We start from the raw sequence: 25,651 nt of genomic DNA, 5'->3' as shown, positions 1-25,651 counted from the left end.
GCCACTCATGGGGGAGACCCAGAAGAAGCTCCTGGCTGCGGATTGGCCCAGCTCTGGTCACTGTGGCCATTAGGGGAGTGAACCAGCCGATAAAAGACCTCTGTCTCTCTATCTCTGCCTCTCTCTTTAACTCTTTTAAATAAACAAAATAAATGTTTTTTAAAAACATTGAGGGGGCGGCGCTGTGGCACAGTGGGTTAACGCCCTGGCCTGAAGCACCGGCATCCAATATGGGAGCCGGTTCGAGTCCTAGCTGCTCCACTTCCGATCCAGCTCTCTGCTATGGCCTGGGAAAGCAGCAGAAGATGGCCCAAGTCCTTGGGCCCCTGTACCCACATGGGAGACCAGGAAGAAGCTCCTGGCTCCTGGCTTCGGATCAGTGCAGTTTCCAGCCATTGAGGCCAATTAGGGAGTGAACCATAAGATGAAAGACTTCTCTCTCTCTCTCTCTCTGCCTCTTTTCTCTCTGTGTAACTCTTTTGAATAAACAAATAAATCTTTTTTAAAAAAAAATAATTTATTCTGGTAATTCTGAAATAGTCTATTATTATTTTTAAACTTACAAACTTTTTACCTACTATGTGATTCTCTTAATAATATGAATGACACAGAGCTGAGTAAAATCAAACTATTTTGAAAGGAACTTAAATGAACCAAATAATATTTATGATAAAACTAAAAGAAGATCTACATCTTTCTCTTTTTTTTAAAAGATTTATTTATTTATTTATTTGAAAGACAGATTTACCAAGAGAGAATGAGAGAGAGAGAGAAAGATCTTCCACCCACTGGTTCACTCCCCAAATGGTGGCAATGACCACTGGGCCAAGTCGAAGTCAGGAGCCAGGAGTTGCTTGTAGGTCTCCCATGGGGAGAGGCCCAGATACTCAGGCCACCCTCCACTGCTTTCTCAGACATGAGCAGGGAGCTGGATAGGAAGAGAGCAGCTGGGACTCAAATCGGTGCCATTATGGGATGCCCGCACAGCAGACACCAGCTCTACCTGCTGCGTTACTGCACCGGCCAGATTTCCATCTTTCTTACATTCAGGCTTACAGAAAAACAATTTGCCACCTGGAGCTAAATCCAACTAACACCATAATATGCATACCTCAATTACAGCAGTAATTTGAGAGTGGGTTATTAATCACTAGAACTTACAAAGAAAATGAATTTTAAAATATATGATTAATTTTTCCTCCAAAATTACCTGTCTTGTATGACGCTTCTATTAACAAATTCTTTTTTTTTTTTTTTTGGCCAGGCAGAGTTAGTGAGAGAGAGAGAGACAGTGAGAGAGTTATAGACAGTGAGAAAGAGACAGAGAGAAAGGTCTTCCTTCTGCTGATTCATTCCCCTAATGGCCACTACGGCCGGCGCTGCGCCAATCTGAAGCCACGAGCTGGGTGTTTCTTCCCGGTCTCTCATGCGGGTACAGGGACCCAAGCACTTGGGCCATCCTCCGCTGCCCTCCTGGGCCACAGCAGAGAGCTGGCCTGGAAGAGGAGCAACAGGGACTAGTACCTGGCACCCCAATGGACTAAAACCCAGGGTGCCGGCGCCACAGGCCACAGCGCTGGCCAACAAATACTTTTTTAAAATTTGTAAAATATAAGAGTACTTCAAAGATTACGGAAAATGGAATTAAAAGATATTTATTTCAGTGTGAAATATTCTGATATCTATGAATAGCTTTTCCATAACACATATTTGCAGGAACTTTTTTGAAGATTCCTTGTATTTAAACTACCCACACAAGGAAAACAAAATCTAAAGCTATTGATTTTTTAAAATGTTTGCAGCTGCTAACCAGATAGCTCCCAAAAGCATCCTTAAGGCTTTAAAATAAAAAACTATGAGATTATGTTAAAATAATTAGAATTAAAGGATCAAATAAATTAGAAAAAAGCTATACCGGTTATTTCAAGAATATGACCCCAACAGCCTATTTTCTATTTTTATGAGGGTAGCCCCAAGAAAAAAACATTATGAATACACCACCTTACTTACTTGGCAGCCAGGCCAGTACAAAATCCTGCCCATAACCAGGAAGTAAGCAAGACAAAGCCTCCTTGAAGCCAAAGAAGATGGCAAAAATCCCTGTGCCAACAAAATCATACACGACCCTAACTGCGTATTCCTTCTTCTGGACCAGTTCTAAAAACCTTAGGCCACCCTTACTCAGTCCTTGTCCCCCACTTATCAGAAGAAGGAAACTGAAGGACAGACAGCTATTTCTATGGAAGCCGGCACCAACATCAGTGAGAAGAAACAACTAACAGAAAAGGAATAACCAAAAATTAAAAATAAAAATAGCAGTCAAGAATTCAAAAAGCTACAAAATAGGCCTACATAGGCCTATGCTCTCAGCAGCATATTTACCACAATAGAATAATTTATAAATTATGATGATGTTAAACTGTATGCAAAGCTCTCATGAATAAGATAGCAAACTACATTTTTTTGGTTTCCCCTGAAATACTCAAAATGGAGAAAAAAAAAGTTTAAGTTAAAGAAAAGTTTATTTTTCTGAGATTCATTTATGTGAATCAATGTTCCTTGGGGAACTGTATAATTATACTTACATATGTAATTGATTATACAAATCAAATGAAACATGCCCAGGAGCATTCTAGAAATAGCTTGTGAGATCCAACATGCTTCATACATGCTCAAATAATAGATGTTTTCATCAAGATGTGAGCGAAACCCGCACATCCACTTTGGCATGATAAATCCCTCACTCAAAGCTACTGGTGATTACCAAGTCCCTCTGGTTCAGACCACAAAATACACATTCTGTATCCACTATGTCATGCCCAAACTTGCCAAAAATACTACATTCTTTACAAGCTACAACCAAATTTTAAAATACTTATGATTTACTCAGTCCTATCATCAAAAGCATTTACTAGTGGCAACATCCATTTCCTAAAAATGGATACATGGGACCACTACTCTATAACAGATGCTACCGGCTATGGGGAGAGAGAAAGAGCTGTATCAATATGCCTGGCAAATGCTGTTTAGTTGTACTCATGTATTTCTTGGAGTCTTTAATGTGCATGCTCCTTGACACTGTAACTCTCAAAGCGGAAAACTAAAGAACCCTTTCCCCATGGAAAGGTACTAGCAATCAGAGGCACACATGGGAAATTCTGTGATGTATAACCCAATGCAGACACTCCCTGACCACTAGACTCACCATGTGAACCAGCACTAATGTGCAGACACTTAAAATACACTGACAAAATACCAAAGTGGGGTGGGGAGGTGGGGGGACCGGTGGGGAAAAGATGACAATTAAATGAAGTACAACTGGAATCTTCATGACCCTTTATTCAGTTTTTAGAGGACAAAAAGATAGCACTAGGGGATGACATCCAAATAAACTAATATAAAGAAAACTCTCCAGATTATTTTTATTTTTAAAAGCCTCAAAGATGGGGACAGCACTGTGGCACAGCCTGCATCACCAGCATCTCATATGAGCACCAATTCAAGTCCTGGCTGCTCAACTTTTGATCCAGCTCCCTGTTAATGAACATGGGAAAGCAGCAGAAGTTGGCCCAAGTGCTTAGACCCTTGTAACCATGTGGGAGACTCAGATGAAGCTCCTGGCTCCTGGTTTTGGCCTTGCCCAGCCCCAGCCCCAGCCCTTGCAGCCATTTCAGGAATGAACCAGCAGATGGAAGATTTCTCTGTCTCTCATTCTCCCTCTCTGTAACTCTGTCTTTCAAATAAATAAATCTTACCAAAATTTAAAAAAAAAAAAAGGTTCAAAGTTAAAATACTATAACAAACATCATACACAGCAACAATCTGTCACTATTCTCAACCTTTCTCCATATACTTGTGTATACATACACACACATGCACACACTTTATTTTTGCTCTACTGTTTAAAAGTAGGTTAGATTTTTATTTTTATCAAAGACAGAGAGAGTGCTTCCTCCCACTGACTCACTCCCCAAATGCCTGCAACAGCCAGCATTGAGCCAGGTCAAAGCTAGGATCCAGAAACCCCATCAGGGTCTCCTAAGTGGGTGGCAGGGAACCAGCTACTTAAGCCAACATCTACCGCAACATAGCTTATGCATTAGCAGAGAGCTGGACTCAGAAGCAGAGCCTAGACCCACACTCAAGCACTATGATATGGAATGCAGGTGTATCTCCTGATGTTTCACACCTACTCATCAGCTAGCATCTTTTAAGAACAAATTCACTTACCTTCACAACTATGATTATGCATAATAAAATTCAATAATATCATCTGTCTCAGTTTATAACTGACACATAACAAATTATCCTCAAAATTCACTGGCTTAAAAGAACAGGCATATATTATTACAATGTAAGTCTGCCAGTCAGCTAAATGGTTCTGTCCTAGGGGTTAACTATCTTGTCTGTGGTCAGCTGTGCTGATCCAGGCTGAGTACTCGTACAAGTCTGGGAGTTGGCTGGCCACAAGCTGTTCTAGGATGGCCTCAGCTGGGACAAATGAACTCTCCCCCGTACCGGATCTTTCACCCTGCAGCCCTGCAGAAAGGCAGCCAGGCTTGATAAGATAGCAATGTCATGGTTCCAAGAGAGGAGCAGCACACAAAACCTCTTAAGAACCTATGCTCAGAACTGGCACATCATCATGTTTCCCACATTCTGTGGCTAGCCCAGATTCATGTGGTGGGAACACACACACTACCCCCTAATGGGAGTAGCTGCAAAGTCATATTGCAAAGGGCATGGATATAAGGAAAGATAAAGAATTGTGGTCATTTTTTCTTTAGCCTGTCATGTCATCTAATATTAAAATTTCTCCAGCTGTCCCAAAAATGTATCTCCATTGTTGTTTCAGCAGGTCCTTTCTTTCTTCCTTTCTTCTTTTCTTGGGAGGAAATAAGATCAAATAAAGGTTCACAAAGTACATGGTTTGTATAATACCTGCCATCATCCTTTAATTTAGGGCAGCACTTACCCTTTTTTTCCTTCATCATACTGATATTTCATGACTCGCAGTTGTTCAAAAGAAACTAAATTAACTAGATTTTAGTACCTCTAAATATTCATTTCACGGTATCTAAAATAAAACCTAAATATGAAAGCATGTCTTTTACTCATATGTAAAATCATCTAATCATGGTTCCCTATTTATTTTGTATGTTCTAGATGTTAGTATCTGCGAGGGCCTAAATTCGGATTTCCATATATTCTCCAGTAAGTCCATCTCTTCTACCATTAATTCTCTATCTTTCCACAAAAGAAATTTACATCAATATGCATAATGAAATACCCACGAGAAGCTTTTCCTGGTTCTCTCAAGCATTCAATGCTGGCAATCCTTCCTGTAAGCTCCCTATCCTATCTGTTGCCATTGCCAGTGAATATTTTTAATATTCCATGTGCAGACTGACTTTTCCCAGGCCCTTGCAATCTGGAGTAAAACAGAGACTCAGTTTGATTTTTTTTTTTTTTTAAGTCCCTGGTTCTTACTTCTGCTGGCTATCACAGAATTCTAAACTGCAAAGACTTATTCATTGCTTGTAGTTCACTGTTCACAAAGGCTTACAAACAGGACCTGTGGCTAGTTTGTGACATCCAGCAGTTCTCTTTCACTCCAGCATAAGACTCTATTTCTCTGTTTCTGTTTTTTATTTTTATTTTTTAATTACCAAAGATACTGCCACTGCCTAGCTAGTCTTCCATATTTCTGCTCCCCATGACTGTTAGATTATTTTTTTGCTTTTTCCTCACCTTGAGTACCTGGAATTAAGTTCAGGTACCTCCCCTCTGATCCATCTTTCTGCTAATGGACACACTAGAAGGCAGCAGATGATGGCTCAAGTGCTTGAGCCCTGCCACTCACTCAGGTCTAGAGACCCAGATGGGATTCGCGGCTCATGGCTTTGGCCTGGCCCACCCCCAGTTGTCGTAGGCATTTGGGGAGTGACCCAGGGATGTAATCATGTAAGCTCTCTCAATCTCTCTCTTTCTCTCTCTCTCTCTCTCTCTGGCACTCTGCCTTTCAATTAGCTTAAAATAAATTCTTAAAAATTGCTTTTAAATTTTAAAAAACCTCTATGAATGCATAAACATTTCACAATAAGTTACTAAGAAAAATAAAAATAACAAACGCTGAGGAGATGATAAAAAAAATTCACAATAGTCAAAAACAAAGTATTTGGAAATTATTCAAGACTTTTCCTGAAATGCAAACAATTCAAAGCTTTCTTCAAAGCCCCTCCTCCTCTTCTTCCAAAAAAAAAAAAAAAAGAAGCAATTCCCTACAGCTAAATTTTTTGGCTCATTATTCATTAGTTAATAAGGGAAAAAAAAATTCACAAGCTCCTAACTCTAAGAGTTTGCTTTTCCTTTATTTCAAAACTAGTAAATTCTTCCATAAGACTCCATGAAGTACAGGGTACAGTGAATAGGGGTTTTGTCCCTTAGAGTGAAGAGATTATTCTGCAAACAAGAACATCTCCATTTCCCTTTTTGAAAAGTTGAGGTGACTTGACTATATGGCAGGTGACACCATTCTGTTTCTCAGATTCCTTGATTTTTACTTGCACACAGGTGTTCAAGAATAATGTGTTGAATTTAAGGATTGTACTATCAAACAAATAGGTAAGAAAGCATTTGGGAGCTGTGTTATATGTACCTTAATCATCATTTTTTTTCTAATAATTCTCAATAGATTATTGAGAATTTTTCAAAAGAAAATATCACACCATGTAACACAGTTTCACAATGAATGATGAACTATCAGATACACCATCCTCACTACAAAAGGCATCATGAAGCACCTTTCCAATCCCAGTGTCCACGGAAGTTATTTTTGAAGACACAACTATGGGGTGAGTGCATGGTGCAGCAGTCAAAACACCACTTGTGATGCCTGCAACTCATATCAGAGTACCTGGGTTTGAGTCTTGGCTCCACTTATGATTCCAGCTTCCTGCCAAAGCACACCCTGGGAAATGCAGATGATGGCTCAATACTCAGGTCCCTGCCACCCATGCGGGAGATCCAGATTGAGTTCTGGGCTTTTGGCTTCAGCTTGGCCCAGCCCCAACTATTGTAAGCATTTGAGAAGTAAGCCATGAAGTGAAAGATCTCTGCTTCTCTCTCTCTTTCTGTGTGTATGTGTCTCTCTTTCAAATAAATAAAAATGTACTGAAAAGAAAACACAACTTAAAACTACATAAAAGGATATATTTAAAAAAATGTGAAATGATGATGAAATCTAACAATTTTAGCTATTATAGAAAAAATTTTAGTAGAAAATAGATGACATATCAACTGCAGGATAGTTCAACATTTTAAGGTTTACCAGAAAGTTAATATTCTTCATTGTGAAAAGATAGCAAAATCCATATGTTTATAACCAAACATCAAGCATTCTTCCAGTCATTCAAATATATTTGTTCTGGGTCCTTGAACTTTAAAATATTTTACTGTGCTTTATCCTAGGGCTATAGATTATGATCAACTGTGAGTTATTTATTAGTTATAAATCTTAATATTCCATGCAGTCTTATGTTGAAATTTCTAATGACAAAAAAAAAACAGAATTATTCCAAACTTTTGTAATCTGCCAATAACTTGATATAAGTTAGTCAAGAAAACAGTAATTGTTACTTATTTTTCATAATAAAACATCGAGTAGATGACAAGTAGTTGAAAAGTCATGAAGCTTTTCAACTGAAATCTCTAAGAACATCACAAAAATTTGTAGGCTGACCTTCCTTGCATTTAAACTGATCACTGAGAGTAAGATAGAATTTGTAGGCCTCAGGGCAAAGATGGTCTGGGGAAGGAAGTTAATTCTATTGACATCGTATCATTCCTATGTTGTAGTATTTATCTTCACTGTGAAGAAATTGCTTAAAAATGAGTGAATTAATAATGTATCTCCGTAGCAGATTAGCTGAAGGGATAACAGGCAGAATGGGAACAGATTTCAAACAGCAAAGAACCCTCAACATTCCATCATTTGGTACATTCCTACACACATGTTTGTACATGTATACAAGTCTTGATTATTCTAACTTTCCAACTCTTTATGAGCTTTCTAGTGCTACTGCTATGAATTTAATAGGACTTGACTCTCCAAAGTCTTGCAGATGTTTAAACCCCAAGGTCTCATGCGAATGGTTAATGCATTAATGCTAATGGCTGGATTAGGGTGGAGGCTTGATTCAATTATGGCAACTGGAGGGATGGCCTTCAAGAAGTGTTTGTTTGGGCTGGAGTAGGTTGTTAAGAGAGTGTAACTGAATCATGTTGGCATTATAAAGGGAGACCAGTCTGTGTCTCTCTCTGATCCCTAGCTTGTCATATGATTATTTCTCCATACCCACTTCACTATTGCCAACCTCCAGATACCAGACTGAAAGAGCTACTTGATCTTGGACTGTAAAACTCCAACTAGAAGCCAAAATAATCCTTTCCCTTTCCCTTCCCCTTCCCAAGAAGCCACTCTCACATATTTTAAAGTAACAAAAAGCTGGCTAATACATGCTACCATAACAAAGCAGCAGAGACTGGGCAACCGGAACAAGAGAAATGTGTTTTCTAAGTTCTGGAGGCTGTAAGTTCAAGATCAACATCCATCAACAGGCTTGTTTTCTACTCTCTCCTGAGCTTGAGGATGGTCACCTATTGCTGTGTCTTCATATGGCCTTTACTTTTCTTTATATATCCCAGGGGCCAGCTCTATGGCACAGTGGATTAAAGCCCCAGCCTGCTACACCGGCATACCATAAGGGCGCTAGTTCAAGTCCCGGCTGCTTCACTTCTGATCTAGCTCTCTGCTACGGCCTGGGAAAGCAGTAGAAGATGGCCCAAGTCCTTGGGCCCCCGAACACGTGGGAGACCTGGAATAAACTCCTGGCTCAAGGCTTCAGATCAGCTCAGCTCTGGCTGTTATGGTCATTCGGGGAGTGAACCAGCAGATAGAAGGCCTCTACCCCTTTCTCTCGCTCTCGCTCTCGCTCTCTCGCTCAATATACCTCTCTCTGTCTTCCAAATAAATAAAATAAAATAAATCTTTAAAAAAAATAAATAAACTGCTACTACGGACTAGGACTCACCCTCACAGACTCATAATCATCTCTTTAAAGACCTTAAATCCCAAATATGCTCATATAGTCACTTAAGTACTGGGATTTGGGCTTCAACACAGGAATTTGTGAAAAGCACGTCAGCCCCTAACACCCTCATACCCTCCCCAGTTTGAAATGCCATGACAAAGACTCATAAAATCATAAGCATCCAAACACTCGCTAAGTTAAATATGTGAATATGACAAATTTGCTGGATGTAGAGGCAGAAGCAGTCATAACAGATTTGAACCACCTTGAGAAACAAATTCCTAAGTAAGCAAGGAAAAATTACTCAAATAATGAAAGGATCTAATTCGGGGCCGGTGCTGTGGCATAGTGGGTTAATGCCCCGGCCTGAAGTGCCGGCTTGCCATATGGGCACCAGTTCTAGTCCCGGCTGCTCCTCTTCCAGGCCAGCTCTCTGCTATGGCCTGGGAGAGCAGTGGATGATGGCCCAGGTCCTTGAGCCCCTGCACCCACGTGGGAGACCTAGAAGAAGCTCCTGGCTCCTGGCTCCTGGCTTCGGATCGGCACAGCTCCGGAGGTTGCGGCCATCTGGGGAGTAAACCATCGGATGGAAGACCTCTCTTTCTCTCTCTCTCTGCCTCTCCTCTCTCTCTGAAACTCGGACTTTCAAATAAATAAATAAATCTTAAAAAAAAAAAAAAAAGGATCTAATTCACTTACCAGTACCTCTGGACAGAGCTTTGTACTTTGTTAGAAACTTCTCAGTAGAAATTCTATACTAAGGACTCAGATTGCACTACTGTCATTTGTACTCTCCATACACTACTATAACTCAAATTATAAAATGGCTTCTAATCAGATCATATACAGTCACAAGAAAAAACACTTCTTTGGATAAGTAAGCATTTTTATCCTTATTACCATCTAGTTTTTTACTAACATTGACTTTGACTTTTAAATACAATATACTATGTTCTGCTTCATTATATACTTTTCATTCTGGGAAGTCAAGTTCACATGGGAAATCAAGAGATTGCCACCTTGCCTCTTTCCTCTGTTCGTTTTGTCCTCAAATTGGCCTGATCTCTTGGATTTGTGTTTCGCACAGAATTAATGGAAACTTTCATCAAATGATTTATCCTATGTAAATCACATTTTTATTTGTATACATAAGGATACTTGTAAAGTTCATGGAAAACAGATTAGAAGATAAGCTTATTGGGGCTGGTGCTATGGCGCAGCAGGTTAATGCCCTGAACTGAAGCACCGGCATCCCATATGGGCACCAGTTTGGGACCTGGCTGCTCCACTACCAATCCAGCTCTCAGCTATGGCCTGGGAAAGCAGTGGAAGATGGCCCAAGTTCTTGGGCCCCTGCACTCTTGTGGGAGACCCAGAAGAAGCTCCTAGCTTCGGATTGGTGCAGCTCTGGACATTGCAGCCAATTGGGGAGTGAACCATCGGATGGAAGACCTCTCTCTCTCTTCCTCTCTCTCTCTCTGCCTCTCCTCTCTCTGTGTAGCTCTTTCAAATAAACAAATAAATCTTAAAAAAAAAAAAAAAAGACAAGCTTATTTTGGTGCATAAATTTTGAAACACATTCATAAAATTTTCATAATTCACATTTTCCATGAACTTTTTGAAGATTCACAGATTCATAGATTTCCGTTTCTCTTAATTTTTTAATTTCCTTGTTAAAAGGGAAATTGTATCTTTTATCTCTTATTCTAAGCATTAATCACAGAAAATATAAAATATCCAAATAATTAATCAGCCATTCTGAACATTAATGAAGCATAAAATTAAAAGAGGCAAAATATAATCTAAGAATAAAAGTTATTCTTTATCTACAATAGTGATTCACCTAAATCATACTTATGTATGTTTAATTTATTAGATTTTTTCATTGTAATTTTCTCTATAATATGACAAATAGTACATGCTTTTGAAATACTAAATCAATCAAGTAATACAGGAAAAAGTTGATCAGATAGTCCCTATAATGGTATTTATTCATAGGCCAGAACATATAAAAGAATCTTAATAACCAGTTAATCAATTTTTAAGTTATTAAATTCAATACAATCATTTAATCAATAGGCATCTTGTGTTATATGATACTCAGATGGAAATCAGTCTTTACTATAAAAAGTAACAGATAATTAATCATAACTTCAAAGTCCTTTGGGTCCACTCAATAACGCATAAATCTAATTCATTGTATTCTCTGATAAAATTTACTGGATTAGCTCTCTGCTATGGCCTGGGAAAGCAGTGGAAGATGGCCCAAGGCCTTGGGCCCCTGCACCCACGTGGTAAACCCGGAAGAAGCTCCTGCCTCTTGGCTTTGGACTTGCACAGCTCCGGCCATTGCGGCCATCTGGGAGTGAGCCAGTGGGTGGAAGACCTCTCTCTCTCCCTCTACCTCTCTCTGTAACTCTGTCTTGCAAATAAATAAATAAAAAAAAATCTACTGGATTTTATAACATCTTTCATTTTCTTCTTTTTTTTTTTTTTTTAATTTGACAGGTAGAGTTATAGACAGTGAGAGAGAGAGACAGAGAGAAAGGTCTTCCTTCCGTTGGTTCACTCTCCAAATGGCTGCTACGGCCGGCACTGTGCCGATCCAAAGCCAGGAGCCAGGTGCTTCCTCCTGGTCTCCCATGCGGGTGCAGGGGCCCAAAAACTTGGGCCATCATCCATTGCCTTCCTGGGCCACAGCAGAGAGCTGGACTGGAAGAGGAGCAACCCGAACTAGAATCTGGCACCCACATGGGATGCCAGCACTGCAGGCGGGGATTAACCAAGTGAGCCACAGCGCCGGCCCCAACAACTTTCATTTTCATGGTGTCCATATTTATCCAATTAAAACTTACACTATGAGCTGAAATCAAAGAGTAAGAATATAATAAACACTAGCATTCCAAGATTTCCTATACAAAAGTTTAAAAAACAAACCCTAAAGTTATAAATGTATTAGATGAATTATCAGCAATACTCACGCATCATTTGAGCAAGTCATGAATTCTCCCTTTATTTTGGGATGCCATGAGCCAGTATGAAGCATTGCTGTGTGACCCTTAAAAAGATAAAGAAAAAGAAGGGGGAGAAAAAGATGTTTAGAAAAGGTAAAAAAAAAACTGACAAGAGAGTAATATATCATGTTTGTTTAAAACTTCAGGCTCCCATAAAAAGTACATTGTTTAATTCAAAACTGATATCACTTGATTTCAACTATATCTCATAACATGCCTTGTTTATTTTACTTTAATTCACTTGTGTACCACTCCCTGCCCAGCCTAGCAATTAGCACAGTGTCTTTACAGAACAGGTGTAGAATAGGGTGGGAAACAAAAAAAAACTGATGTGCTTTCTTAGGAAAAACAGAAAAGATAATACAACATTGTAAAAGAAAAGCACTCCTTTAAACACCATGACTCTGGGCCAGCGCCGCGGCTCAACAGCTAATCCTCTGCCTTGCGCACACCGGGTTCTAGTCCCGGTTGGGGCGCTGGATTCTATCCCGGTTGCCCCTCTTCCAGGCCAGCTCTCTGCTGTGGCCCGGGAGTGCAGTGGAGGATGGCCCAAGTGCTTGGGCCCTGCACCCGCATGGGAGACCAGGAGAAGCACCTGGCTCCTGGCTTCGGATCAGCGCAATGCGCCGGCCGCAGCGGCCACTGGAGGGTGAACCAACAGCAAAAAGGAAGACCTTTCTCTCTGTCTCTCTCTCTCTCTCGCTATCTACTCTGCCTATCAAAAACAAAAACAAAAACAACAACCATGACTCTTTAGGTCAATGAACAACAATATGAATAGAAAGACTTTACAAATAGTCAAGTTTGGCCAGCGCCGTGGCTCAATAGACTAATCCTCTGCCTTGCGGTGCCGGCACACGGGTTCTAGTCCCGATCCAGGCGCCGGATTCTGTCCTGGTTGCCCCTCTTCCAGGCCAGCTCTCTGCTGTGGCCTGGGAAGGCAGTGGAGGATGGCCCAAGTCCTTGGGCCCTGCACCCGCATGGGAGACCAGGAGAAGCACCTAGCTCCTGGCTTCAGATCAGCGTGATGCGCCAGCCGCAGCGGCCATTAGAGGGTGAAACAACAGCAAAAAGGAAGACCTTTCTCTCTGTCTCTCTCTCTCTCATTGTCCACTCTGCCTGTCAAAAAAAAAAAAATAATAGTCAAGTTTAAGGCTGGAGATTGGGATGAGATGGGGGAGGAGTAGAGAGTCATAATTCCTAAAAACATGCCAACAACCTTGAAACTACAATTCATCTATAAGAATAAATGTATAACCTTTGTGGAGGATTCCAAGATAGCTGAATAGGAAAAGATATACTGCGTTAGGTGAGAGGAAGATAACAGAAAACAAGTGGAGGAAGTATAGTCCCAGGGGAGAGCTGGAGCGAAATCTGCCGTGGAAATTCTACAGAAGGAAGAGGGAAGCCATGGATCAGCGTAGAAGGTGCGAACGCACAGCAATGAGAGAGGACCCAATGCAAATTTCTGCAACCGAGAGCTGGAGGATATGCCAACTTTGGAGCGTGGGGTAAGAGCAGACTGCAGCAGCCCATGACACAGCCGGTGACATCACCGGAGGTAGAGCCTTGCAGGCCACACTGTCCTTGAGTCCGGCCAGGAGCCCTAATGGGAGAACGGGTACTAAACTAACCCAGTGAAATAGAAAAAGCATGTTTCTCTCTCCCTATTTCCTCACAAGGACAGGCAGCAAACAGCGGGGAGAAGGCACCATTTTGACATCAGTAGTGTCTACAGGGGCTCTTGAGAGCGCATGTAATCAGGTATTTTACCAGAGGAAAAAAATCCAAGTGCCCCACTTTGAGTCTGGCTAAGAGTTCACAGGGGGACTCGGCGCCCATGTAGGACTGTGAAGTGCCCCCGGCATCTCAATATATCACAAGATCTCGGACTCAAACCAGAAAGTTAGAGTACCCACAGGAAGCTGGCTCTGGGAAATGTCTCTGCTGTCTCCCTGGACGGGACAGGCTAGTAGGGGGAAGAGATCCTCTGAACCCCATGACTGTGGGAGACTTGTTTGCTGACACTGTGGGAATGCTGTTGAGTGCATGGTAAGGCGCAGGGCGTAGCTGGGTCTCTGGCCAATCAGTGTCCAGTGCCAGAGGCTCAGAGCTCCCTGACTGCCTAGCATGGGTCACTGAGTGGGGTCTGTGCTCCAACTGAAGACTACCCGGATTCTTTGTGCTGTTCATTAGGCAATACAGTTTGCATACACCATGGGCTGATGGGAGGCATTGATCACCTTGGAATAAAGGAGGTAAGGATATGATTATGCAAACAGAGGTACTCATACCCACCCCCCTGTTGACAATAGAGGTAATTTACCACATCCAACTTGGGTGACACCCTGGATACTCGGCCCACCCTGGAACACTGACCTGAGCACCCTGACCACATCCTTGGACACGTCTTTGGATATTCACTGAAAGAGCACACACTGCACTAAGTCACAGAGGCATAATTCAAAGATAAGAGCCATCAGAGAAGAAAACCAACAAGTATTTCCACAAATGACTAAAAACAAACACAGAAATCAAAAAACAAGAATAAGGAAAACAACATGACTTCCCCAAAGGCACACAACACCACTTCAATATTACTATGTGAAGACAAACAGATTGATGGGATTCCTGAAAAGAAATTCAAAAGAATGATCACAGGACTACTCAGAAGCAATGAGAAACAAATTCACAAGTTAAAGTTCATACACACATTGGAAGAATTCTCTGATTTCTCTTCAATATCTCAGTCTCATCGAACTGAAATATTAGAAATGAAGAATTCAATACATCAAATAAAAAATACAGTGGAAAGCTTTAACAATAGACTTGGTGAGCAGAAGAAAGAATATCTGAATTAGAAAACAGATCTTTGGAAATACATCAGGCAGACCAAAAAAAGAAGAAGAAGAAGAAGAATTAAAAAACAATGTATGAGGGGCAAGGATGTGGTACAGCAGGTAACTGCCACCTGCAGGGCTGGCAGACCATGTGGGTGGCAGTTCAAGTCTCAGCTGCTCCTCTTCTGATCCACCTCTCCACAATGGAGTGGGAAAGCAGAAGATGGCCCAAGTATTTGGGCCCCTTCACCCATATGGGAGACTTAGAAGAAGCTCCTGACTGCTGGCTTCTAATCAGCTCAGCTCTGGCCATTTGGGAGTGAACCAGTAGATGGAAGACCTTACTCTCTGTCTTCCCCTCTCTCAGTCTGTAACTATACCTCTCAAATAAATAAATAATCTTTTAAAAAATGTGCAAGATTTATGGGATACTATCAAATGACCCAACATATGGGTCTTAGGAGTTCCTGAGGGTGTGGAAAGAGAATGGTTTAGAAGGCCTGTTCAATGAAATAATTACAGAAAACTTCCCTAATTTGGAGAAAGAAAGAGACATCCAAGTACACAAGGAACACAGAACCCCTAATAGACATGACAAAGAAAGATCCTCACCATGACACATTTCAAACTTTCAATAGTAAACACAAAATCCATCTTTTTTCTGCCTACAAGAAATGCAACTTACCAACAAAGATACACACAGACTGAAAGTGAAAGGATGGAAAAAGATATTCCATGCTAACAGAAAGCAAAAACAAGCAGGTATAGCCATGCTAATATCAGGGAAAAAAAAGCCTTTAACACAAAAACCATTAAAAGAGACAAATAAGGGCATTATGTAACGATTAGGGGGTCAATTCAACAGGAAGATGTGACTGTAATAAATGTAATCACATTCAACACCAGGGCACCTAGCTATTTAAATAAATGTTAATGGATCTAAAGGGAGGCAGTCACAATATAATGGGGCACTTCAGCACCCCACTTTTATCACTGAATAAGTCAATTAAACAGAAAACAAAGAAACAACAGAACTAATCTATGCTATGGAGACCAAATGGACTTAACTAATATCTATAGAATATCATTCTACAGTTGTAGGATATACATTCTTCTCATCAGTGCATGGAACTTTCTCTAGGATAGACCACATGCTAGGCCATAAAGCAAGTCTCAGCAAACTAAAAAAAAAAACAAACAAACTAAAATATTACCATACAACTTCTCTGACTGTAATGGAATAAAGCTGGAAATTAACAACTCAAGAATCTCTAAAAAATAGGCAAATAAATGAAGAGTGAACAATATATTCCTGAATGAACAGTGAGTGATAGAGGAAATCAAAAGGGAAATCAAACAATTCCTGGAAATGAACGAAGATGACAACACAATATATTAAAACTTATGGGATACAGTAAACGCAATGTTAAAAGGGAATTTTATACCAAGTGGTGCCTACATCAAGAAATTAGAAAGGCAACAAATAAATGAGCTAACTCTGCATCTCAAGAACCTGGAAAAACAACAGTAAGCCAAACCCAAAATCAGAGGAAGAAATAATCAAAATTAGAGAAGAAATATATAAATTGGAACAAAAAACACTAAAGGTCAGTGAAATGAAGAGATGGTTTTCTGGAAAAAAAAAATTGATACACCATTGGTCCAACTAATCAAATAAAAGGAGAAGACCCAAAATAATAAAATCAGAGATGAAAAAGGAGATGTAACAGTGGATACAACAGAAAATAAAAAATCATGAGGAATTACTACAAACATCTATATGCTAACAACTTGGAAAAACTAAAAGTAATGGATAGATTTCTGCATACATACAATCTACCAAAATTGAGTCATAAAAACATGGAAAACCTAAACAGACCAATAACCAAGACAGAGACTGAATCAGTAATAAAGACCCTCCCAACAAAGAAAAGCCCAGGATCGGATGGCTTTACTACAGAATTCTAGAAGACATTTAAAGAAGAACTAATTCCAATTATTCTCAAGCAATTCCAAATAATTGAAAGGGAGAAAATCCTACCCAACTCCTAGGAGGCCAGCATCACCTTAATTCCTAAACTAGAAAATACTACAACAGAGAAAGAGAAGTATAGACTAATACCCCTGATGAACTTAGATGCAAAATATTTGCAAACTATGCAACTGATAAAAGATGAATACCCAGAGTATATAAAGAGCTCAAGAAACTCAGCAACAATAAAGCAAACAATCCAGTTAAGAAATGGGCAAAGGACTTGAACAGGCATTTTACAAAAGAGGAAATTCAAATTGTCAACAGACACATCAGGGAAATGCAAATCAAAACCACAATGGGGTTTCACCTCACTCCAGTCAGAATGGCTCTCATACAGAAATCAACAAACAACAAAAGCTGGCGAGGATGTGGGGGGAAAGTACTCTAATCCACTGTGGGTGGGAATGTACACTGGTCCAGCCACTCTGGAAGATAGTATAGAAATACCTCAGAAATCTGAATACAGACTTACCATATAACCCAGAAATCCCACTGCTGGGAATTTACAAAATGGAAGTGAAATCAGCTTATGAAAGAGGGATCTGTACTCCCATGTTTATTGCAGCTCAATTCACAATAGCTAAGATAAGGAATCAACCCAGATGTCCATCAACTGATGACTGGATAAAGAAATTATGATATATATACACTATGGGGTATTACTCAACTGTAAAAAAAAAAAAAAAAAAGAAATCCTGTTTTTGGCAACAAAATGGATGCAATTGCAAACCATTATACTTAGTAAAATAAGCCAGTCCCAAAAAGACAGATATGAGGGGTCGGCACTATGGCATAGTGGGTAAAGCTGCTGCCTACAGTGCCAGCATCCAATATAGGCACTGGTTCAAGTCCTGGCTGCTCCACTTCTGATTCAGTTCTCTGCTATATTCAGCTATATTCAGCTCTCTGCTATAGCCTGGGAAAGCAGTGGAAGATGGTCCAAGTCCTTGAGACTCAGCAGACATGAGAGAGATTCAGAGGAAGCTCCTGGCTCCTGGTTTCAGATCGATTCAGTTCTGGCTGTTGCAGCCACTTGGGGAGTGAACCAGTGCATGAAAGACCTCTCTCTCGCTCTCGCTCTCTCTGTCTCTACCTCTCTGCTGCTCTGCCTTTCAAATAAAAAAATAAATCTTTAAAACAAAAAAAGACAGCTATCATATGTTTTCCCTGATCTGGGGTAACCCAGGGAAAAGAAACTTCTACTGGCTAAATCTGTAACAGTTACAGCATAAAAATAAATACTGATACTAACAAACTATAAACTATTGACTAAAATAAGAACCCTTGAGAGTATACTAATACAATAAACAAATACATAAGAGAAAGCTTTTCCTTATAGTAGAATGCCAGTTGATACGTATAAAATATATGATGAAATAAGAAAAATCATCATTTTGCAAACACAGCAATAGCTGATTGAAGTAAGAATCATCAATGGATGTTAAAACTACTGAAGTGGGACCAGTACTGTGGAGCAGCAGGTAAAGCTGCTGCCTATAGTGCTGGCAAACCATATGGGCGTCAGCTTGAGTCCTGACTGCTCCACTTCTGATCCAGCTCTCTGCTATGGCCTGGAAAGCAGTAGAAGATGGCCCAAGTCCTTGGGCTCCTGTAACGCATGGGAGACCAGGAAGAAGCTCCTGGATCCTGGATTTGGATGGGCGCAGTTCTGGCCATTGCAGCCATCTGGAGAGTGAACCAGCAGATGAAAGACCTCTCTCCCTCTCTCTCCTCTCCCTTTCTCTCTCTCTCTCTCTGGCAAATTGACATCATCCTGATATGTCGAAGTAAGAAGGAACAGATGATTTCTGTGATAGTCCTTCTAAAAGCACATAACCTAGAGCAGGCATCAGGGTACAGCAGAGTAAGCTGTCACTTGGGACACCCACATTCCGTATCAGAGTGCCTGCGACTGATCCAGTTTCCAGTGCTTTGGATCCAGGTTCCTGCTAATGCACACCATCAGAGGCAGCAGATGATAGCTCATGTACTTGGGTCCTTGTCACCTACATGGAGGACCTGAATGGCCTCTGGGCTCCTGGGTTTAGCCTGGCCCAGTCCTGGTTATTGCAGGCATTTGGACAGTGAACTAATAGATGGAAGGTATCACTCTCCTTCCCTCCCTCTCCTCTTCCTTCTTTCTCTCTCCCTCCCTCTCTCCCTCCTTCCCTCTCTCTCTTTGGTTCTCACTCTCTCCACCACTCTGCTTTTCAAAGAAATTTGAAAACTAAACTTTTTTAAAAGCCTAAGAATTTGTTTTTAAAAATTGTGTTACCTGATTCAAATTATGAGGAAAACCAGATAAAATTAAACATTATATTTTACAAAATAATCTTCAAAACTGTAAGATTAAAAACAAAAGGTACACGAGACATCCTCAATTAAAAAAAAACAAAAGACATGATAATTATACATAAAATGTGGTCTTGATTGTATTCTGAAACATGTGGGAAAACAGAAAGATTACTGATATAATCTATGAAACTGGAATACAGAATATGAGTTAGATAATGGTATTTTTATTTTAGTCATTTTTAGAGTTTTTTATTTATAAAAAGGGAATAAATTTCATGTATTCATATATACAGTTTTAAGAGCATAATGATACTACCTACCCTACCTTCCCTCACTCACTCTCTCACCCTCCCTTATTTTTATTTTTTATAATGACATACTTTCAATTTTATTTATAATCAAAAGCTTAACTCTCCACTAAATACAGAACTCAACAAGTAGTAAGTAGAAAAATCACTGTTTCTCAAGAGTATAGATAAGGGTTAGAAACAATAATCAAATATCAAACTGTCAATTTCACTTACATATATTACATTTGATCAATATTATATAAGACAACATAATGTTATTAGGAAAACCACACTGAAGAATTGAAGAGTAAAAGAAAATAGTATCTGCAACTCATTTTTTAAATTTAGGAAAAATTAAACATATATATATGTAATTTATACATGCAGGCACATACATACGTGTGTGCATATGCACAGGGAAAGGGAGGTTAGTCAGTTTGAAGGAGAAGGGGAGGGATGAGAGGGTGAGGGGACGATACAGCAACAGGGTAAACCGTTAGCAACAGGTGAATCTGAAAAGCAGACAAAAAAGCTCTGTGTATTATTCTCGCAGCTTTTCTATAACTTTGAAATTGTTTCAAAATGAGTACTTTAAATAAAGTATTATTTACTATTTATTTATTTGAAAGGCAGATTACAGAGAGAGAGGAAAGACAGAGAGATCTTTCATCCTCTGGTTCACTTTCCAAGTGGTCATTATGGCTCAGAAGCCAGGAACCAGGTGCTTCATCTGGGTCTCTCATATAGGTGGCAGGTGCCCAATCACTTGGGCCATCTTCTGCTATTTTCCCAGGTGTATTAGCGGCGAGCTGGATCAGAAGTAGAACAGCTGGGTCTCAAACAGGCCCCCATATGGGATGCCAGCACTTTTTAAAAAGTTATTCTGGCTGCTCTGTGAAGAAAGGCATGTTGCAAAGAAGAAAGAAGTCAGCTGGGAGGATATTACTGTGGTCACATGAAAACTGGCCGAGGCTCTGACTAGGGAGCAGCACTGAAGTGTTGAGAAGTGAGTAAATTTGGGACATATTTTAAAGAAAGAGCCAACAGAAACCCCTGAGGAGCTGGGTCTGTGACCAGAGATGATGCCAAGGTTTCTGAACTGAGCATCTATGTGATCACAGTGGCAGCACAATCATGTCATTTTCTCTCACCATGGAATGCACAAACCCCTTTGTGTTTAGGGAATTCCCCAACAAATGAATCTTGGCAGAAGACAGGGAGAGGACAAGCAAAAAAGTCAGATGCTAACATTGCCACCACTCTTACGGATACAACACAGGAATGCAATCTAGCTCTAGCCATCATGTTCACTTGGACTGTCACTCAAAGACTACAGCTCTCTCCCCTTAGATGCAGCAGTATGAAACTCCTGCAAGACAAAGTTCATTGCTTGAAAGTGGCAGAGGTATAGACCAGGACATCCAATTGTAGCCATCACAATTTCATCTTCAAACCATGACCAGAGCATGATTAGAGGTATTGTTCCTGCATAGTCATGGAGGTGTAGCTCTCCAGCCCCTCCAGCAGTCTCATTACACACAAATGAAGCAGACTCTACTTCTGCTGCATGCAATCAAGAGTGGGTAGCGAAACTTTGGCTCCTAATTTCAATCACAGAATGAGAATGAGTTAAAATACATTTTGGGGAAAGTTCCACTTCTACTCAAGGTGTAGAACACACACTCCACTCTATTTCTTCTTTGATTTCAACAAAAAGAGAACAGAATACACAAAACAACTACTAGAACATTCTGAACAGTGGATAAGAAAAGGCAGCAAGGCATGAGACATGGGATTCAAGGAACAATGATGTGACATGTGTTCCTAGGGGTGTTTTTTGCCTTCTAAAGATGCTAAATTAAGACCCAAGAAGCCCACAATAGACAACTGAAAACCAGAGCAAACACAGGGAGTGGCAAGGAAAACTGCTTTCCCTGAAGATGAGGGCTGGTGAAGGACTTGAGGGACAAAGCTTTTGTGAGCTGACCTTCCCTATGACAGCAGGCACAAGCAGCAAGGCTATAATCCCCCCTTAGTGCTAGCACCAGAAATGGCAGTAGCCTTTATGAGTCTAAGAAATACTAATCTTTCCTGCACTAGGTGAGCAAAGTCTGTGAGCTGGCACCTCTCACCCTGCCAACCAACAGCTGTAGCCTTTTAAGGCAAAGATCTGTTGACTTCTCCCTCAAAAGATGAGTGCCAGCAACAACACAGTAGCTGCCTTCCCCAGTGACAGCAGCCGCCCTGCACAGAGGCTGTTTGCCCTCCTACCCTACAGCAGGTTGGTACCAGCTACAAAGAGCTGTGCACTTCCTCCTCTTCCCCAACAGCAGCAAATTGCTGTGAGATAGAGCATTTTGGTTGCTCCATGCACTCTATTGGATCAACACATAGCAACAAATAAATGGCCTCTCCCTTAGTACCACACAACAGCCTGAGTAGGAGAGGCCCTTCTGATATTCCCAGCTCTACATCAGGAAAACAACAAAAATAGAGTGGCTACATTTTCTTTTCCTGACTTCTTTTAAATTATTAGCAAACTGTCACTGGGGAAAAAAGTATACAAAGATACATAACAAAAATCCAACAGGTAAACTAAAAAGAATTATAAAATACTTAAATAATTTAAAATAAAAAACAGAAAGGACAAACAGAAGGTTAAGAAAATGGTAGCCTTAAGTCCAATCGTATCAATATTTATTTAAGTGATCTAAGCATACCAATTAAAAGACAATGACTGAGGTCAATACTGTGGCATAGTGGGTAAAGCCGCCACCTGCCGCTGCCTAAAGTTCCGGCATCCCATATGGCGGCAGGTTCAAGTTCCGGCTGCTCCACTTCTGATCCAGCTCCCTCCTAATGTGCCTGACAAAGGAGAAAATGGCCTAAGTTCCTGGGCCCCTACACCCACATGGGAGACCTGGATGAAGCTCCTGGCTCCTGGCCTCAGCCTGGCCAAGCCCCAGTCATTGTGGCCATTTGAGGAGTGAATCAGCAGATGGAAGATCTCTCTCTCTTTCTCTCTCTCTCTGGAACTCTGACTTTCAAATAAATAAAAATAAATATTTGTTTTAAATGCACTTTTGAGAAGAGATACATGAAAAATAAGAGTGGGAATAAGAGAGGGAGGAGGAAGTTTATAACTGTGAAACTGTATAGTTGTATATACATTCCTATAGACTTACTTCTAAGGGTAGAGTTTAAAAACTCGCCATGGGACCCCAAATCCCATTAAGCTGGGTGGTAAAAATGCCATCTTAAGTGTTAAAGTGACCATATTAAGTGTTAAAGTGGTCAAATAGATAGGATTAAGTGATAAAGGAATCATATAAATAAGATCAAATGTCTGGTAATAATAATACAATTAAAAAGGAGAGACTGTTCCAACACGGGAAGCAGTCCACACAGCAGACTCATAGAATGGCAATTACTTTAAGTAACGCTCTGACCTCAGAATCAGTCCTTAAGGCATTCTGGTCTGGCTGGAAAGCCCATGAGAGCATTTCAGGCATGGAAAGCCAAGACACCATAAAAAAAATGTCCTACATGAAGCACCTCAGTGGGTGAGACCCCACTGGAAACAAATGGCCATCAAAGAAGGTTGTACTTTTCTCTGAAGGGAGGAGAAAACTTCCACTTTGCTTATGGCTTTGTCTAAATACTTAATGGAGATTGTGGATTCAAAATGTTTCCATAGCCTTGGCAGCTCATGTCAAGAGCCTCAGGTTATCATTGACAGCATACATTAGAGTGTTCATTGTTAAATTAACAACAGGAGTAACTGTGCATTAACTTCTCATGCAGGACTTTGGTCCTCAATGAGTTGTATTATGAGAGTTAACTGTAAAACTAGTTCTCAGTGTGTGTGTGTGTGTGTGTGCACGCGCACGCGCAAATTGTTGGTCTTCTGTGTATAAAGTTAACTGAAAATCCATCTTAATGGAGAATGGGACTGGGAATGGGAGAGGAAGGAGGAGGTGGGGTGTGAGTGGAGGTGGGAGGATGGGTATGGTGGGAAGAATCACTATATTCTTAAAGTTGTACTTATGAAATTTGTATTCATTAAATAAAAGATTTCTTTGGGGCAAAAAAAAGAGATAAACCAAGTAAAATTCTTTTTAATCTGGAGTAGAAATAATGTCATCAGGAAAAGCAGATGGAAGAGTTTTGGTTAAATATACAGCTATAATTGGTGTTCAATATAGCTCTTTCAGTAACTGATAACACAAGTAGACAGGAAATCAGCAAGGATATAGAAAATGTGAACAACTCCGTGAATCAACTCAACATAACTGACATTGATAGAAATTTCACTTATTAATTGGAGAATACATATTCTTTACAAAGGACACAGAACATTCACTAAAATAGAACATACTCTTTTTTTAATAAGATTTATTCATTTATTTGAAAGGCAGAGTTACAGAGAGAGAGAGGGAGAGACAAAGACCCTCCATTCTCTGGTTCACTCACAAATGGCTACAACATCCAGAGCTGAGCTATGCCAAAATCAGGGACTTCCTCCAGGTCTCACAGGAAATGGAGTAGCCGGGACATGAACCAGCGGCTATCTAGGATGCCAGCATCATAGTCAGTGGATCCTCTGTGTTGCAACACCAGTCCCAAGACGGATCATATTCTGTGTCTCAAAAATTCCATCAGATGTAAAAGAATTAAAATTTGTTTCTAGATCATGAACAAATTAAATTAGAACTAAATAACAGAAGGAAAACAAATTCCCAAATATCTGGACATTAAATATCACACTACCACCTAACTAATAGGTCAAAAAACATAATCTCAAGGCAAGTGATAAAAATACATGCGTCCGGGGCTATAGCGTTGTAGGTTAAGCCTCCGCCTAAGGTTCCAGGCATCCCCTATGCATGCTGGTTTGAGTCCCAGCTGGTGTCCACTTCAGATTCAGCTCTCTGCTAATGGCCTGGGAAAGCAGTAGAAGATGGCCAAAGTGCTTGGGCCAATACACCCTCATGGGAGACCTGGAAGAAGCTCCTGGCTCCTGGCTCCTGGCTTTGGATTAGCTAGCTCTGCCACTGCGGCCATTTGGTGAGTGAATCAGCGGATGGAACACCTTTCTCTCTGTCTCTCCCTCTCTGACTCTTAACTCTGCCTCTCAAATTAAAAATAAATAAATAAATAAAAATGTAACATCTCAAAATGTGTGAGATGCAGCATTATAGTACTACAACACTTTAATAAGAAAAGAGGAAAGGTCTCAAGTTAATAATTAAAGCATCCATTTGAAAATTTTAGGCTAAGAAAGCAAGCAAAGAGGAAATCCAAAGGATAAGAGTAGAAATCAGTGTTGCAAAGGGGAAAAAAAAAAGAAAATGATAAAAAAAAAAAAAAGTTGCTGTTTGAAGAATCAACCAAACTGATAAACTTTTAGCCATACCAAGGAAAGAAAAGAAAAATAAGACACAAAGTACCAGTATCAGGGAAAAATGGGCAGTATGTCACTACTGACTCTAAAGAAATATTATTAATAACTCTGTGCACATAAATTTGATACCAGAGAGCAAATGGAACAATTCTATGAAAGTCACAAATTAACATAGCTCCTCACAAGAAGAAAGAACTTGAATGGTCTTATATCCATTAAATATACTGAATCCATAGTTAAAAGCTTTCAAAAATAGAAAAAGAAAATTCTAGGCCCAGATGGCTATGCTGGCAAATTCTACCAAACTTTTAAAGAAGACATAACACAACCTTTTCATAATACTTTCCCAAAAATAGAAGAGGCTGGTTGGTATACTTCCCAATTTATTCTATGAGGCTAGTATTACCCTGATACCAAAATCAAACACAAGAGAACCTAAAAAAGCTATAAACCAACAACCCTTAAACGTAAAAGCTCACATCTTCAATAAAATATTAACCTATTGCATAAAAAGAATAGTATATTTCAACCAAAATAAATTTATTCCAGGAGTACAAGTCTGGTTTAACAATCAAAAATTAGGCAATGTTGTTGGGTTTCCTCTACCAGACAATAAACCTTTCCAAAAAAAAAAAAACTAAGTATGTACATTCTTAAATGAGAAAAATCCTGAAAAAAAAT

The 25,651-nt window shown here is 40.1% G+C and overlaps 1 protein-coding gene across 1 annotated transcript in view; it reads right to left on the bottom strand.

Moving 5' to 3' along the window:
* WDR70 (WD repeat domain 70) overlaps positions 1–25,651 on the bottom strand; it is a 300,629-nt gene that overhangs the window by 170,078 nt on the left and 104,900 nt on the right. Inside the window, exon 9 of the mRNA XM_062212004.1 lies at positions 12,074–12,150. Within this exon, the coding sequence (XP_062067988.1) occupies positions 12,074–12,150 (77 nt within the window). The remainder of the gene's footprint in view (positions 1–12,073; positions 12,151–25,651) is intronic.

Source organism: Lepus europaeus, chromosome 15, assembly GCF_033115175.1.
Source record: "Lepus europaeus isolate LE1 chromosome 15, mLepTim1.pri, whole genome shotgun sequence".
NCBI lineage: Eukaryota > Metazoa > Chordata > Mammalia > Lagomorpha > Leporidae > Lepus > Lepus europaeus.
This window is presented reverse-complemented; position numbering and strand designations above follow the sequence as displayed.